We start from the raw sequence: 15,861 nt of genomic DNA on the forward strand, positions 1-15,861 counted from the left end.
AGATGGCAACCCGAGAGGCCATCTCCTACGGGAAAGTTGGGAGGGGAGAATAGGACAAGTCCACGGGGTTCCCTTCCACTACCAACTCCCCGTCAAGAAGGGATTTCTCTAGAAGCGTGGCGCCACGAAGGCAATCGAAGACAGTCCCCCGGGTCCACCAAGGAGGGGAGGGGACCAGGATGGAGGGGGCGAATGAGCCATTCACACCTCCTAGTGGCCAAGAAAGAGTTAAGCCGGCAGCTAGGAAGCGAGGGAGGAGCCAGAGAGTGCGGGAAGGAGGGAGGTAGTTGGGAAGCGCTTCCCCGCGGTCCCCAGTCTCCCTCGGCGAGCGGCCGGGCGCACGGACTGACGGACTGACGGACACGCGCGCAGGCCGCGCTTCTGGGCGACTCGGGCACCGGGCGTCGACGGCCGGCCCCAGCCTTCCCCGCCCCGTCGCGCCGCCCCGTCCCGTCCGGGCCGATGGCTCCTCCGGAACCCCGCCGCCCGGGGGGCGCAGGGTAGAGCGCCGCGGCCCGGCCACAGCGCCCGGCGACTCCCGGAGCCCCGCGGAGCCCTCGCAGTCCGTCTGACGGGCTCGGGGAGTGAGCGGGAGCGCCCTCCCCCAGGCGCCCCCTCCCCCGAGCGGCGAGACAAGATGCTGCCCGGGCTCCAGCGCCTGCTGCAAGGTAGGGACCCCGGGCGGCCGGAGGGCGGGAAGCACCCCGGGGAGGGGAGCAGGGCGGCCCCACCCCCCGGGCGCTAGGGTGGGCAGGTGTAGGGGTAAGGGGAGCCTGAGGAGCGGGACTGGCGAGCGCCAGGGCCCCGCCCCCGCCCCAGGACTGCTCGCAGGAACGTGGCGTCCGGCTGGGAGCCTGCGGGGCTGCGAGGGGAGCTCGTGACCGATGGGGGACGCGAGGGGCAGGCGTCCGGGCCTGGAGTGGGAGGGAGGCTCAGGTTCCGCCGTCCCGGCTCCACCTGCTCCGGGGGACGCAGAGGACTCGGGCCGGCTGGGGAAGCGCCGACTCAGCAACTCCCGGAGCCCGGTGCCTCAGCACTTTCCGTCACCTGGGAGGACAGGGATGTGGGTAGGGGGCGGGATGGGGGGGGGTCCGGGAGCGTAGCAGGGGATCCAAACGGCCCTCTCTGGTAGAACATGTGGAGAGCGCTAGAAAGGGGAGCGTTCCACGGATTGAGAAACAGACAAGGGTGTGGGCCAGAGATTGGCGGCGGCGTGGGGAAGGGGTGGGGGGGGGAATGGAAGGGGGACGACAATGGCGGAGAAAGTGGTTGGGGAGCAGAAAGGAGGGAGGGAGCTGGGGAGGAGAATGAGGAATAAAGGTGAATGGGGTGGGGAGTGCCGCCAAGAAAGTGGCATTGAGGTGAGGAAGGGGGAAGGAGAGGAGAGACCAGATTAGGGGAGGTGTGGAAACACTAGGACAGGGCCTCAGAATCCAAAGGTGGGGGTAACTGAAGAGAGAACGATGACTGGGACCCTGGGGACTGGAATAGAAAAGTGGGAAGATGGGAAACCAGAGGAGGCCAGGGATGGTGACAGAGGTGGGTGTCAGGACCAGGGAGGAGGGTGGCCGAGGAGGGCTGGGGATAGGAACCTGTAGATGGGGCTCGGGGTAGATCAGGATGGAGGGGAGGGTTGGAAACGAGGGAAGGGAGGAGGAGAAAGGGGTGGGAGAGAGGGAGAGAGGGACTGGGTGAGGGTTGCCCAGGGAGGAGACAAAGAGGCTTCTGGTAACCACTTCCACGTGCGAAGCCCTCCCTTCCCACAGTGCTCGCCTTTCCCATCCCTTCTCTCAGGGAGTGGCTGGTGGGCCAGGCTTGGGGCTCTGAGCCCAGGATCTTGGGGGCAGCTGTGAGGGCAACAGAATGAGATCGTTAGTGTGGGGGTGGCTGCCTCCGAGGGTGGGCACCCTGGCTGGCTCCGTGCTGCCATTTATATCTCTGGGCCCCGTCGGATCCTGCCGCCGCTGCCACAGTGGCTGCTTATTTTGGGGTGTTACATTCTGGCAGCTTGAGAAGCTGTTTGCAACAGCTCTAAACCTCCGTTACCCACATCAGTGCCTCCCCAGGCCCCTGTGTCACCCTGTGCCACCTCCGTCCCATCCTTGACTCCTACCTCCTCAGCCCTGGCCCCCTCAGCATCTGCCCTGCAGGCCCCGGTCCTTCTCCGAAGCCACCTGTTGGGCATGGAGCTTTGTGCTACCCCTTCCAGGGCCAGAGGCCTGACCCCTGGTCAGCACTCTTTCCAGGGCCACTCTGGGCCAACCCCCCTGCCCAGTGTGCTGGCACCCCAACTCCTGCCCTCTACCATGGGTCTGTCTACCTCCTCCTCAAGTTCCCTTCCTTCGGTGGGGCTCCTGGGGGGAGAATTTTGCTTCTGAACCTTGGTACTCTAGGGTTTGACAGCCCAGGGTCCTTGACCATGGGCCCACAGGGAATGGATACTTTTTGGCTCTGGACATCTCAGCCTTCCAGAATGAATACTGTGTGCTGGCCTCTCTCTGTTCCCTTCCCTGGCCAAATCTTCTGGACACTGGTCATCTTAACTCCCGAATGGACCAGCCCCTAGAGCAGCCACAACTTGGAGCCCAAGAGAGGAAACTACCCGATAGAGTCTGGGTCCTCCCTTCGCCTCAAGGCAGCATCTCTCACACTCAGGGTGGTTTCCAGGGATGATTCAGGGCCTCCCAAAGAAAGGCCAGAGAGTCCCTTCTGACAGTCTTGACAGCCCTCCCTTCTAATTTGTGTTCCACCTTGTACTAGCTGAAGACCTGAGGCAACTCAGTGCATCCGTTCCCTCCTCTACAAATTGGGAGCCATACTGTTGCTTTCACAGGCGGTCATGTGATGATATGTTCTATTCTCTGGGTAAAGAAACTAACATGTAAAAATACACCGCCCGGCACACAGTAGGTGCTTAATAACAGATGGATCCCTCCCTTTCCTGCTGTACATTCCTCCAGGCCAAGCCATCACCAGCTGACTTTAGGGGGAAAAAAAAGAGAGAAAGAAGATGGGGTGAGCAGCGAGGGTGGGTGGGGGTGGCTGTTAGAAGGGCTTCCCCTGCCCATACAGTGGAAGGATGAGATGAAGACTTCAGAGAAACATTTCGAAGGCAGGCTTTCTGGGGTCAGGAGGCCTAGACTTTTTACTCAGAAACTGGCCCTTCCCCTCTCCAGGCCTCAATGGTTCTGTGAAATGAGAGGTTTGCTTTAGATGGCCACTGAGGGGACAGTCCCTGCTACACACCTCTTGCCTCAGTCTCCACTGGGAATTCACAACATGGGGGCCCGGAGTGGAGCAGTGGTCCTTAGAGAGAGGAGGCAGGGGCCTGGAGAGCAGTGGTGGCAAAGAGACTGAGAGGCAAGGGATGGGGAGGGGACCCATTGGGCAGGGATAGAAGGGCGGGGAGGGAGAGAAAGGAAGGCGCAGCTCACCAGCCTGCCGCTGCCCAGGAGCACTGGAGCTGGGCCTGGGGGCCGAGAAACCCAGAGCCCCCCACCTTCCCCTCCTCCTCTCCTCCAGTGAGAGCCGCAGCCTGAATTATGGATGAGGCTCCTTGGGTTACAGCTGCTTTGCACGGCGGCGGTGGCGAGGGCCAGAAATGGCAACAGAGTCACCGTTACGCAGCAGCTACCATGGCGGGGGGGCCCCCACTCAGGGTCCCTCCTCCAAGAGCCTGCAGAGAACACCACCCTGGGCTGGGGGAGGTGGGCTGTGATGGGGGTGTAGGGTGACAGGGGAAGATCAGCCTAATCAGGTCAAACGGGGTGGGGGGTTGTGGGTAAGAGGGATGCGTGGGGGCCCTTGCCAACTCTTGCCGACCTCGGCCTCGAGGCTGGAAAGACCAGGAGCCAGGGGACTGGCCCTCACTCTGGGGCCCTCTGGGACTGCACGTGCCCCTTCCTTCCCTGTCTGTCTAGGGGGTAGCTGGCAGCCCTGGAGACTGAGGGAGAGCTCCTCCGTAAACCTCCCAACGGAGGGAGGGCTGGTGGCCATCGGAACGAATGCACACTCTTGTGAGCTTGTGGATAAGGGGTAGGATTAAGGGATCAGAGGATTTGGCTTCCTCTGGTGTCAAGTCCTTGGGGGAAGCAGAGCTGAGAGTGTGACTTTGACAGGAAGGGAAGTGCCCTGGCTGGGTTTCAGGAGCCTCCTTTCTGGCCCTTGTCCTGCCACCACTTTGCTGTGTGACCTTGGGCAAGTCGCTTGCCCTCTCTGAGACCCAGTTTTCACCTCAGTAGAACACAAGGTTGAACCAGATGAACCTGGAGGACCTTTCCAACTCTGAAATCTCCATTTCTAAGGCCCTAGACCTCAGCCATCATGAAACCCACCCTGGGTCCCCCACCACACTCCCTCACCCCACCCCTGCCTGGTTCGGATAAGGGGTAAGAGACATGCTCCTGTACCCCACGTGGCTCTGAAAAACTCAGGAGGAGAAAGTAATCGTGAAACGCCGCACGGGGGAGGGGTGAGAAGGGCCGAGAAACGCGGAGGTGGTGTGAACGAATGGAACAGCAGCCGCTGTGTCACTGAGTATTACATCACACCCAGCCTACACACACACGGGGCCCGGCACTCACACACACGCGGAGGACAGCCAGCACACGCTCGCACGCACACACTCGCACACACCGGCGCAGCGCCGGCAGGGCCGGGATACTCACAGGGGTGCCACAGGGCACCCCAGTGCACCGCCACCTGGGACTTGGGGTCCCCCTCCCAGCACCCGTGTGTCCCCGCGGGAGGAGGCCACTGGAGCATCTGTGATATCACCTCCACACCTGGCCCATTGGTGCCATCGTGCACAGCTGGCTCAGCAGCACTTCAAGGAGTGAGCACCTGGCCCACACCGTCACCCAAAATCACACACACACGCATTCACACACCCAATCTCAGGAGCGTGAGACATCGCACATACAATCGCCCGACAGATGCAATTCACAGCCTCGGAGAGCTCACACCTAAAAACACCCTCAGTCTCCAGGGCCTCTGAACCAGGGAGCCCTAGGACCCTTGGGGCCAAGGATGGGTCCCCTCCCCTCTGCCTTTGAAGGCCTCGCAGGCACGCTGCCTCTAGCAGAAGGTGCTTAGTCAATGTGAATAGCTGCCTGGCTCTAGGGGCGTGGGGCCCCCCTTCTCTCCAGGAAGAAAATCTCAGGAGTCAACTGGAAATCATGATAAGGGGTGGAGATCAAGCTCATTCTGACCCAGAACTTTACCAGCTGTAGTCAGTGCAGGGAGTGAGGGATGGATGAGGGGTGCCAGGGGACAGGGATGGATGAGGGGTGCAGGGGGACACGGATGGATGAGGGGCCTGCAGCCCCCTGCTATAGCACAGGAATACCAGGGCCAAGATAAGACCCATTAGTCCCCAAGCCCTTTGCCCTCACTGGGCCTACTTCTCCATCAGTATCACAAGAGGCTGGACTATATCCCACCCTCAGAAAGTACTCTGAAAAAAAAAACATTTTCAGTGACTTTGTGTGAGAAGAGCCTGGGGTATAAAAGTGAAAGTTCCTGGGTCACCCCGGAAAACTGACTGGGGGGGTAGGCCAAGGAGGCTGCATTCTCCCTGGGACCCCAGGTGGTTGCAGGTGGCGGACAACCCCACTAGAGAGCCACTGAGCCCTGGTCCCTAAGGGCCCTCCCCACATGGGGGAAAGCTGCAGGATGGGCAGGAGGAGGGCTTTGGGCACCAGGCACAGCTGGTCCCCAGGGTGGCCAGAAGCCATTTTGCTCAACCTTAGATTCTACAAAGGCCCTCAAGTTGGTTTCAGCAGGTTTCACCTGGGGCCACTTTACCCCCAGGGGGCAGTCGGCAATGTCTGGGGTCATCTAGTTGTCACTAGCTGTGTGCTTCTGGCATCTAATCAGTCAGGGATGCCACTTAACACCCTATGTACGACTGCCCCTGACAACAAAGAACTGTCCGGCCAAGCTGTCGATACCGAGTTTGAGGAGCCCTGACTCCAAACAAGGTCAAGCACACAGTAGTGGAAACAGACGGGATGGAAAGAAGCCAATCACTGTCAGACAACTTCAAACACATCACAGTCCTTTTATAATGTCCTCTTGGGATGTTTCTGTTTTTTTCATATACCAGGATCCTCAAAAAGTAGAAGTACCCAGGGCCTCTGGGGACTCTGAGGTTGCACCCAAAACCACCCAACATACCTAGCGCCTGGGCTCTAGCCTTTAGCGAGTGGCAGGCCCTGGGTGGCTGGCACCCCTGCCCTGGCAGCCTGCCCAGCAAAGCCCCGCCACTCTCCCCGCAGGTCCTGCCTCAGCCTGCCTCCTGCTGATGCTCCTGGCCCTGCCCCCCGCAGCCCCCAGCTGCCCTATGCTCTGTACCTGCTACTCATCCCCGCCCACTGTCAGCTGCCAGGCCAACAACTTCTCCTCGGTGCCGCTGTCCCTGCCACCCAGCACGCAGCGACTCTTCCTGCAGAACAACCTCATCCGCACGCTGCGGCCTGGCACCTTCGGGCCCAACCTGCTCACCCTGTGGCTCTTCTCCAACAACCTCTCCACCATCTACCCGGGCACCTTCCGCCACCTGCAGGCGCTGGAGGAGCTAGACCTTGGTGACAACCGGCATCTGCGCTCTCTGGAGCCCGACACCTTCCAGGGCCTGGAGCGGCTGCAGTCCCTGCATCTGTACCGCTGCCAGCTCAGCAGCCTGCCCGGCAACATCTTCCGTGGCCTTGTTAGCCTGCAGTACCTCTACCTCCAGGAGAACAGCCTGCTCCACCTCCAGGTGAGCCTGCCTTCAGCCCACAGTCCTCTCTCTCCTGGCTTCTCTGCTTCTCCACGCCCTGCTCCCCCCTCCCCCACCACCCTTCCTGTCTCAGCATCTCTTCTATTTCCCTGCCCCTTTTCTAAGTTTCTGTCTGTCTCACTTTTCTTTACTTTGTCTATTCTGTCTGTCTTCTGTCTGTCCTGTTTAGGTCCTTCTCTGCCTATCTCAGAAACCCTGGTGGTGTAGTGGTTAAGAGCTATGGCTGCTGACCAAAAGGTCGGCAGTTTGAATCCTCCAGGCACTCCTTGTAAACCCTATGGGGCAGTTCTACTCTGTCCTATAGGGTCACTATGAGTTGGAATAGACTCAACAGCAAAGGGTTTGGTTTTTTTGGTTCTGCCTATCTCAATGGTTTGTGCTCAACTACTAACCTAAAGGTTAGCAATTTGAACCCACCCAGAGGTGCCTCGGAAGAAAGGCCTGGCGATCTGCTTCTGTAAAGATTGTTGTTGTTAGTTGCCGTGGAGTCAGTTCCAACCCATGGTGACCCCCTGTATGCAGAGTAGAACTGCTCCATAGGGTTTTCAAGGCTGTGACCTTTCAGAAGCAGATCACCAGGCCTGTCTTCTGAGGCACCTCTGGGTGGGTTCCAACCACCAAATTTTCAGCATGTACTTTGCGCTACCCAGGGACCAGCCACTGAAAACCTTATAGAGGACAGTTCTACTCTGTAACACGTGGGGTCGTCATGAGTCAGAATCAACTCAATGGCAGTGGGTTTGGTTTTGGTTCGGCCTCTCTCTCACTAACTCTCCCAACCCCTCACCTGTCTCCTTCTGCCTGTCTGTCTATCCCTTTTGGTCCCTCTCTGCCTCACTGACTTGCCTCCCCCATCTGTCTTCTTCTGCCTCTTCTGTCTGTCTCCCTTCACACACCCACTCTGCACACACCCCCGTGTCTATCTGGGTGTACGTGTGTGTCTCTTTCTGTGATCTCTCCTTACACCCCCCGCACACACACTGCCCTGGTTTGCCTTCAGGGGACTCTGCCTTTCCCCAGGCACCACAAGGCCTGTGGCTGCTATTCCCCCCCAACCCTAGGTCCTCCCACAGTGCAGGAAAGTGGAGTCAGAGGGCAGAACCGCTAGCACTGGTGTACCCTAGAAGGCTCCGCCTCTCTCGTACTCCCTGGGCATTGGGACAAAGGGAAACCCCACCTTTCTAGAGGCCTGTCCCTCAAGCCCCTCATCTCAGTGCAAAGGAAGAAGAAAAAATGAACAAAGAGCTGCCGAGCAGCTGGAAAATGGATGCCCTGAAAACGGAAGGAATAACAATAATTGTTATTTATCTTTATTATTATTGATCTAATTATTGTTTATTGTTGTTGTTATGCTGACTATTTGACAGTCAAATCCTCCCATTCCATTTCTCCAGGAAGCAATAACACACCCTCCAAACCACGCCGGGAGAAAACCCTCCCTCGGCTACACAGCCTCCAGCTGGGAGGGGATGAGGGCATCCAAATTCTCCCCTCTCCCACATACATCTGGAAGGCGCTTACTCCTCCCCACCCTGGGTTGGTGCCTGACAGTCACCAACTTGCTGGTCTCAAAATCAGGTCAATGTTGATGATGGTACTGATAACAACAATAATAATTTAACAGGCATAATACTGAGCGCCCACTATGTGCTAGGTGCTGAGAATACAGCAGTGGACAAAACAGACAACAATCCTTGCCTTCATTAAAAAAAAAAAGAAAAAACGTTATAGTGGGGAGACAGCTGAGGTCCCTGGGTGGTGCCAATGGTTTGTGCTCAACAACTAACCAAAAGGTTGGCTGTTCGAACCCACCCAGCGGTGCCACGGAAGAAAGGCCTCCTCCTGTAAAGATCACAGCGGAGAAAAACCTATGGAGCAGTTCTACTCTGTAACACATGGGGTCGCCATGAGTCTGAATTGACTCAACAGCAATGCAGGGGAAGACAGACAAGAAAAATACATAGTAGGCTAGAAAAAATATACCATTATGTTATCATTATTGCATAAATAATAATAATAGCAGCCACTACCACTTAGTGGACACGCTGTGTGTCATGCACCATGCTAAGCACTGGACAGGTATCAACTCTGCCATTTGCAAGCATGTGACTTTTTTTTTTTTAACCTCCCTGGCCTCAGTTTTCCCATCTGTAAAATGGGGGTAGCAAGAGAACCTATCTCCTAGGGACCTTATAAGGATTAAATGCATGAATAATTTGTAAAGGGTTTGGCATACAGTAAAGCACTATGTAAATGCTTGTTAAAATGCTGTTTAAAAAACAAACCTCATTTAACATTGGTATCAGTGTCCTGAGAATAGGTTTTTCTATGAAGTGGCTCACCTTAGAGCTTGAGGTCAACTTCAAGGATTATACTGAGGCCATGATGGGAGGGTCCCTGGAACCTTGCTTCCTTGTCTTTTCTTGCTAAATTTGCCCAGCACTTCCCAGTTTACAAAGTGTACCCGTGCACCTCATCTCATTTCCACAACTCTGTCAGGAGATTGGAGTCCCTGGGTGGTGCAAAGGGTTAACATGCTTGTCGCTAACTGAAAGGCTGGAGATTTGAGTCTACCCAGAGGCACCTCGGAAGAAAGGCCTGGCAATCTACTTCTGAAAAACCAGCCATAGAAAACCCTACGGAGCACAGTTCTACCCTGACACACGTGGGGTCCGCCATGAGTTAGAATCAACTTGATGGCAACTGGTTCTTTTTAGATAGGGGATTGTTTTCATCCTTCTTACTGATGGAGAAACTGAGTCTGGGGTCCCAAAGACGTTGTAGATATAGATATTAAGAAAACAAAATACCCGTTGCGGTCGAGTCGATTCCGATTCATAGCGACCCCTACAGGACAGAGTAGAACTGCCCCATAGAGTTTCCAAGGAGTAGCTGGTGGATTTGAACTGCCAATCTTTTGGTTAGCAGTCGAGTTCTTAACCACTGTGTCACCAGGTCTCCTGTAGAAATATAACAGCCTCTAAGTCTCTTAAACCATTGTACATGTGACTGGGGGATTATGTGTTCTCACCCTCATGACGAACCTCACAACAACCTGGCAGTGGGGACAGCTATCCCCATTTGACACAGGAAGTAGAGGTCTCCAAGGGTCAGGGACCTGTCTAACACCACACAGCCAGGAAGAGCTGGTACTTGATCCCACATGGTCTGACTGCATTCAAGGCCATTTTCATCACACTGAGCTCTCCACTAGGGCCTGTCTGGGCAGAGGAAGGTCCTTGGAAGCACTACACGTTGGGCTCATTTTTAACAGCATACACTTTGGAGTCTGCCAGACCAAAGGCTACATCCTGGCTCCTATATGACTTTGGAAAAGTGACTTAACCGCTTTCGATCTCCATTTCCTCATCTGTAAAATGGCAACAATAATAGTACTGAATAACAATACTTATCTGAGAAATTTTATGAGGATTAGAATGTAAGGCATTTAGCACACTGAAAGGTTGGAGGTGCAGGTCTACCCAGAGGCACCTTGGAAGAAAGGCCTGGTGATCTACTTCCAAAAAATCAGCCACTGAAAACCTTATGGAGCACAGTTCTACTCTAACACACATGGGGTCGCCATGAGTCAGAGTCAACTCCACAGCAACTGGTAGTGGTACGTAGGTATCATTAGTACTAGTAGTACTACTAGTACCGAGACCCAGACCTCCTTATCAATATATATTAGTTGTTCACAATGAAGACTCTGGAGTTAGAGGGCCTGAGTTTGAATCCTTGCTCTGCTATTTTCTGATTATTTAGCTTTAGGGAAGTTGCCTCCCTTCTTTGAACCTCAGTTCCCTCATCCGTTAACTGGCAATAATAAAAATAATAACCCATCGTCAAAGGATGACTATAAAGAATAAATGAGTTAGTGTATATAAAGCACATAGCCCAGTGCTGAATAAATCACATTACTGTAACTCAATACCCCATTGACACTGGCTAAGAACAGCAGTCAGGGCCTGGGGTCAGGACAGGCCTGGGCAGAGGAGACCTTGGGCGGGTGCTGGGGCTTTCTGGAATGGGAAGTGGTTCTTCCGCACACCCCTGGCAATGAATGGCATTGTGGGAAGGGAGCATCTTCATACCTGGCCTTTTATAGAGGAGAAAGAAACACAGTTCTGCCTGTGAACTGCCTGGCAGAACTAGGCTGGGAGATGTCACAGGCAGGTGAGGGAACATGCGGGCTGGGGTGAAATGCACAGGGTGCAGGTGTGACCCAAGACGAGCCAGGCCTGCCCAAGAGGAGAGTTTTGGAGGAGGCCAGAGGACCACAGCATGTCAGGATGTTGAAGAGAGGAATGGAAGTGGGTGTGGTGGGGGTTCTCACAGATTGTGCTGTATGTCAGGCACCCCGTGCCAGATGAGATCACTCATCAGCAGATACTTACTGAGCACCTACTGCATGCCAGGCAGTGTTCTGTGTTGCCGGGATTCAAGGGGGGAACAAAAATAGTGGCCCTGCTCTCACGGAGCTTATTTCCAACTTGAGTGGAGACAGGTGATAAGGACACCCGTCCTCTCTTTTAATCATCACAGCAGCCTGCGTGGTGTTTAAGAGCAGTCTGCACTTAGGCAGACCTGAGTCTGAATCCCAACCCCACCTCCAGTTTGCTCTGTGGCTTTGGGCAAATGACTTAACCACTCTGAGCCTCAACAGACCCGTCTGTAAAATGACCTGTACCTTAGGGGTTTGTTGTGAGAATTAAAGAGATGCTGCTTGAGAGAGCTCAGCCTGATGTCTGGCTCAGAGTAAGCTCTCAATTAATGGTAACTATCATTAATGGTAACTAGTCCACGAGAGCCAAAGTACGACCTTGGGTATATCCTACCTGAATTTAGAGACCATCTCAAGAATAGATTCGACGCATTGAACACTAATGACCAAAGACCAGACAAGCTGTAGGATATCAAGGACATCATACATGAAGAAAGCAAAAGGTCATTAAGAAGACAGAAAAGACTAAAATGGATGTCAGAAGAGACTGAAACTTGCTCTTGAACGTTGCGCAGTAGCTGAAGCAAATGGAAGAAATGATGAAGTAAAAGAGCTGAAGAGAAGATTTCAAAGGGCGGCTCGAGAAGACAAAGTATTATAATGACATGTGCAAAGACCGGGAGTTAGAAAACCAAAAGGGAAGAACATGCTTGCCATTTCTCAAGCTGAAAGAACTGAAGAAAAAGTTCAAGCCTCAAGTTGCAACAAATCATTTACCCCAGAGTCCCTGGGTGGTGCAACTGGTTAACATGCCCAGCTACTAACTGAAAGGTTAGAGGTTTGAGTCCACCCAGAGGTGCCTAAGAAGAAAGGCCTGGCAGTCTGTCAGAAAAATCAGCCATTGAAACCCTACGGAGCACAGTTCTACTCCAGCACAGATAGGGTCACCATGAGTCGGAGTCAACTCAGCAGCAACTTGTTTATCATCTCCCCCATTTAACAGCTGAGGACATTGAGGCTCAGCAAAGTCACTCAGCTAATAAGGGACACAGCCTGGAACTAACCCCAGCCTGTCTGATGCCAGAGGTCCCTGGATGGCACCAACGGTTTGCCCTCAACTCCTAACCTAAAGGTTGGCAGTTTGAAACCACCCAGCAGCACCATGAAAGAAAGGCCTGGCGGTCTGCTTCCACAAAGATTACAGCCAAGAAAACCCTATGGAGCAATTCTACTCTGTAACTCATGGGGTCACAGTCAGAATCGACTCGACAGCAGTGGTTTGTTTTTTTTTTCCTGACTCCAAAGTGCAGTTGTTCAAGGCCCTGTCTCCGAAGTTCACATCCCTATCCACCACATGTTAGCTGTTGGACCCTAGATGAGTCACTTGTCTCCTCTGAGCCTCCCTCTCCTAATCTCTGAAATGGGGCTAATAATATTACCCACCTAATACCGTTGTTGGGAATCCTGGTGGCATAGTGGTTAAGAGCTACAGCTGCTAACCTAAAGTTCAAATCCACCAGCCGCTCCTTGGAAACCCTATGGGGTAGTTCTACTCTGTCCTATAGGGTTACTACGAGTCAGAATCGACTAGATGGCAATGGGTTTTAATAGGGTTGCGGAGCCCTGGTGGTGCAGTGCTTAACTGTTTGGCTGCTAACCAAAATGTTAGCAGTTTGAATCCACCAGCCGCTCCTTGGAAGTCCTATGGAGCAGTCCTACTCTGTCCTACAGGGTCGCTAATAAGTAGAAATCAACTCAACAGCAATGGGGTTTTGGGTTTTTTAATAAGGTTGTGGGGCAATGGCTAAGAGCTCAGGCTGCTAACCAAAATGTCAGCAGTTCAAATCCACCAGCCGCTCCCTGGAAATCCTATGAGGCAGTTCTACTCTGTCCTACAGGGTCACTATGAGTCAGAATCAACTCGATGGCAATGGGTTTTGTTTTGTTTTGGTGTAATAGCATAGGAGCTACAGAGAAAAGACAGAAGTCATCAAGGATTTCATTTTACTTGGATCCACAATCAACACCCATGGAAGCAGCAGTCAAGAAATCAAAAGACACATTGCACTGGGCAAATCTGCTGCAAAAGATCTCTTTAAAGTATTAAAAAGCAAAGATGTCACCTTGAAGACTAAGGTGCGCCTGACCCAAGCCATGGTATTTTCAGTCATATCATATGCATGCGAAAACTGGACAATGAATAAGGAAGACCAAAGAAGAATTGATGCCTTTGAATTGTGGTGTTGGTGAAGAATACTGAATATACCACGGACTGCCAAAAGAACGAACAAATCTGTCCTGGAAGAAGTGCAACCAGAATGCTCCTTAGAAGCAAGGATGGCAAGGTTACGTCTTACATACACTGGACATGTTGTCAGGAGGGATCAGTCTCTGGAGAAGGACATCATGCTTGGTAAAGTAGAGGGTCAGTGAAAAAGAGGAAGACCCTCAACTAGATGGATTGACACAGTGGCTGCAACAATGGGCTCAAGCGTAACAACCACTGTGAGGATGGCGAAGGACCGGGCAGTGTTTCGTTCTCTGGTACAAGGGGTCGCTGTGGGTTGGAACCGACTCAACGGCACCTAACAACAACAACAGGAGCTATGGTGGCACAGAGATTAAGCACTCGGCTACTAACCAAAAGGTCAGCAGTTTGAACCCACCAACCCGCTCCATGGGAGAAAGATGTGGCAGTCAGCTTCCATAAAGATTCAAAAAACAATCAAACTCGTTGTCATCGAGTCAATTCCAACTCATAGCTACCCTATAGGACAGTGTATAACTGCCCCATAGGGTTGCCAAGGAGCAGCTGGTGGATTTGTAATGCCGACTTTTTGGTTAGCAGCCAAACTCTTAACCACTTCTACTCTATCTTCTAGGGTCGCTATGAGTCGGAACTGACTAGACGGCAATGGTAGGGGTATAATAGGGTTGTGATGACTAAGTTATGACATAGGAACTGTGTGGCACAGACCTTGGTACACAGTTCAGTAAGTCACAGGCTTGATGATGCTGATGCTGACGATGATGGTGAATCCTGGCATAGACGAGTAAGCTCTATGAGTGGGGGTGCCTGGCAAAGAGCAGAAACTCAGTACAGCTTTGGTGAATGAATGAGGTGCATTCCAAGGCTGGCCAACTCATAAATATCAGATGAGGATGGGATCTTAAAGATTAACGATCCCAAGTCCCTTGTTTCACAGATGAAACAAGCTGAGGCCCAGAGAGGTACCTAGAACCGCCCAAGGTCACACAGCCCAGCAGCTGATTCGATTCATGCCAGAGCCAGGAGGCTGGGGAGAGGCAAGGTGAAAAACTGGATGCTGTCTGCGAAGGGGGGCGGGGATGGACGCTTCCTTGAGATTCCAAATGGATGCAGAAAGCTGTGAACCGGCCCGGGCCCGGGGGAGGTGAGGGAGATGTGGTTTGTGAGATGGAAGAGGATGACTTTAGCAGACGCTCTCAGCCCAGAGGGGGGGCAGTGAGGAGGTGGGGTGGGGGAGGGTGAGGGCTGTGAAAGTCAAGAGCTTATTAATGCACAGAGAACGGGTTTAACAGTGGAGGGCGGAGAGAGGAAGGACCGGATTAGAGCGATGCAGCTCAGGAAGTGGATTTGGCGACAGCTTGGCCGGGGTGGGGGGGGGACCCCCAAGGCTGAGGCTCAGAGAGGAAAAGGGCGGGACTTTCACAGAGAACAAACGGGGAGGAGAGGAGAATGGAATTCTGTGGCCTGCATAATGGGGCTGTGGGTCTGAGGCGCCTGAATTCCCTGGGTCTCTAAACTTTGCTCTTCCCTCCCTGACCTCCTGAAGGGCCCAAAGTGCCCGTTACCACTGCCCCCTCTCCCCCCATTTTGGTCCTCTGACCAGACATCTCTGGGTATGTCCCACTCTTGCTGACACCCCATAAAAAGGAGAAACCCCTATAATTAGGTGTGTCTGCGTAGAAGGAATTCAGAGCCCTCTCCTGGGTGGGCCAAGTTGGGCCGGGCCGAGGGCAAGACGGTGCAGCGAGGCAGCTGAAGACCTGAGCCAGGAGTGCGGCGGTGGCAGGAGGCAGGGAACACTGGTGTCAGAGGCTGAGAGAGGGTTGAGGGGGACGGATCTCAATGTGGCCATGAGGAGGGCTCTTGGCAGGCTCAGTTCCTGTCCCGGAGAGGGTGGAAGCCAGATGGGAGGGGGCGAGCACACGTGGGAGCACAGGAAGGAGGAGGCTGGGGGTGTGGGCTGGGAGTCAACGCCCTTCCCGCACCTGAAAGCCTCCGACCAGACTCCTGGGGTGGGGTTGGGGGTTGGGGGCATCGTCTTCCCAGGCAGGGACAGGAGGGAGGACCACAGCCAAGGCAACAGAAGGGTGCTCCTGTCCCTAGAACCAGACCTCCTGGGACCTGCTGACCCAGTGGGGCCCTGTACAAGAGAGGTGTGTCTTGGGCTGTGGGGTCAGGGGGCTGGGGTTCTGGCCCCCTCTCTGGCAAGCCTGTCAGCTCTCTGGGCTTCAGTGCTCTCCTCTGTGAAAAGTGGGCTGGGCTGGTGGGTCCCTATGCACTAGCTCCCAAACCTGGCCCATAAGCTGGTGAACTGGTTAAAATGCACAGTCTAAGCCCCCTCCCCAGACAAGGCATACCCCCCCCCCC

General features: G+C 54.1%; 1 protein-coding gene across 1 annotated transcript in view; it reads left to right on the forward strand.

Annotated features, from left to right (window-relative positions):
* The first annotated feature begins 322 nt into the window (after positions 1–322).
* RTN4RL2 (reticulon 4 receptor like 2) overlaps positions 323–15,861 on the forward strand; it is a 19,413-nt gene continuing 3,874 nt past the window's right edge. The window contains exons 1-2 of the mRNA XM_004389186.2: positions 323–668; positions 6,279–6,760. Coding sequence (XP_004389243.1) covers positions 638–668; positions 6,279–6,760 — 513 coding nt within the window. The 5' untranslated portion in view covers positions 323–637. The remainder of the gene's footprint in view (positions 669–6,278; positions 6,761–15,861) is intronic.

Source organism: Trichechus manatus, unplaced genomic scaffold, assembly GCF_000243295.1.
Source record: "Trichechus manatus latirostris isolate Lorelei unplaced genomic scaffold, TriManLat1.0 scaffold00236, whole genome shotgun sequence".
NCBI lineage: Eukaryota > Metazoa > Chordata > Mammalia > Sirenia > Trichechidae > Trichechus > Trichechus manatus.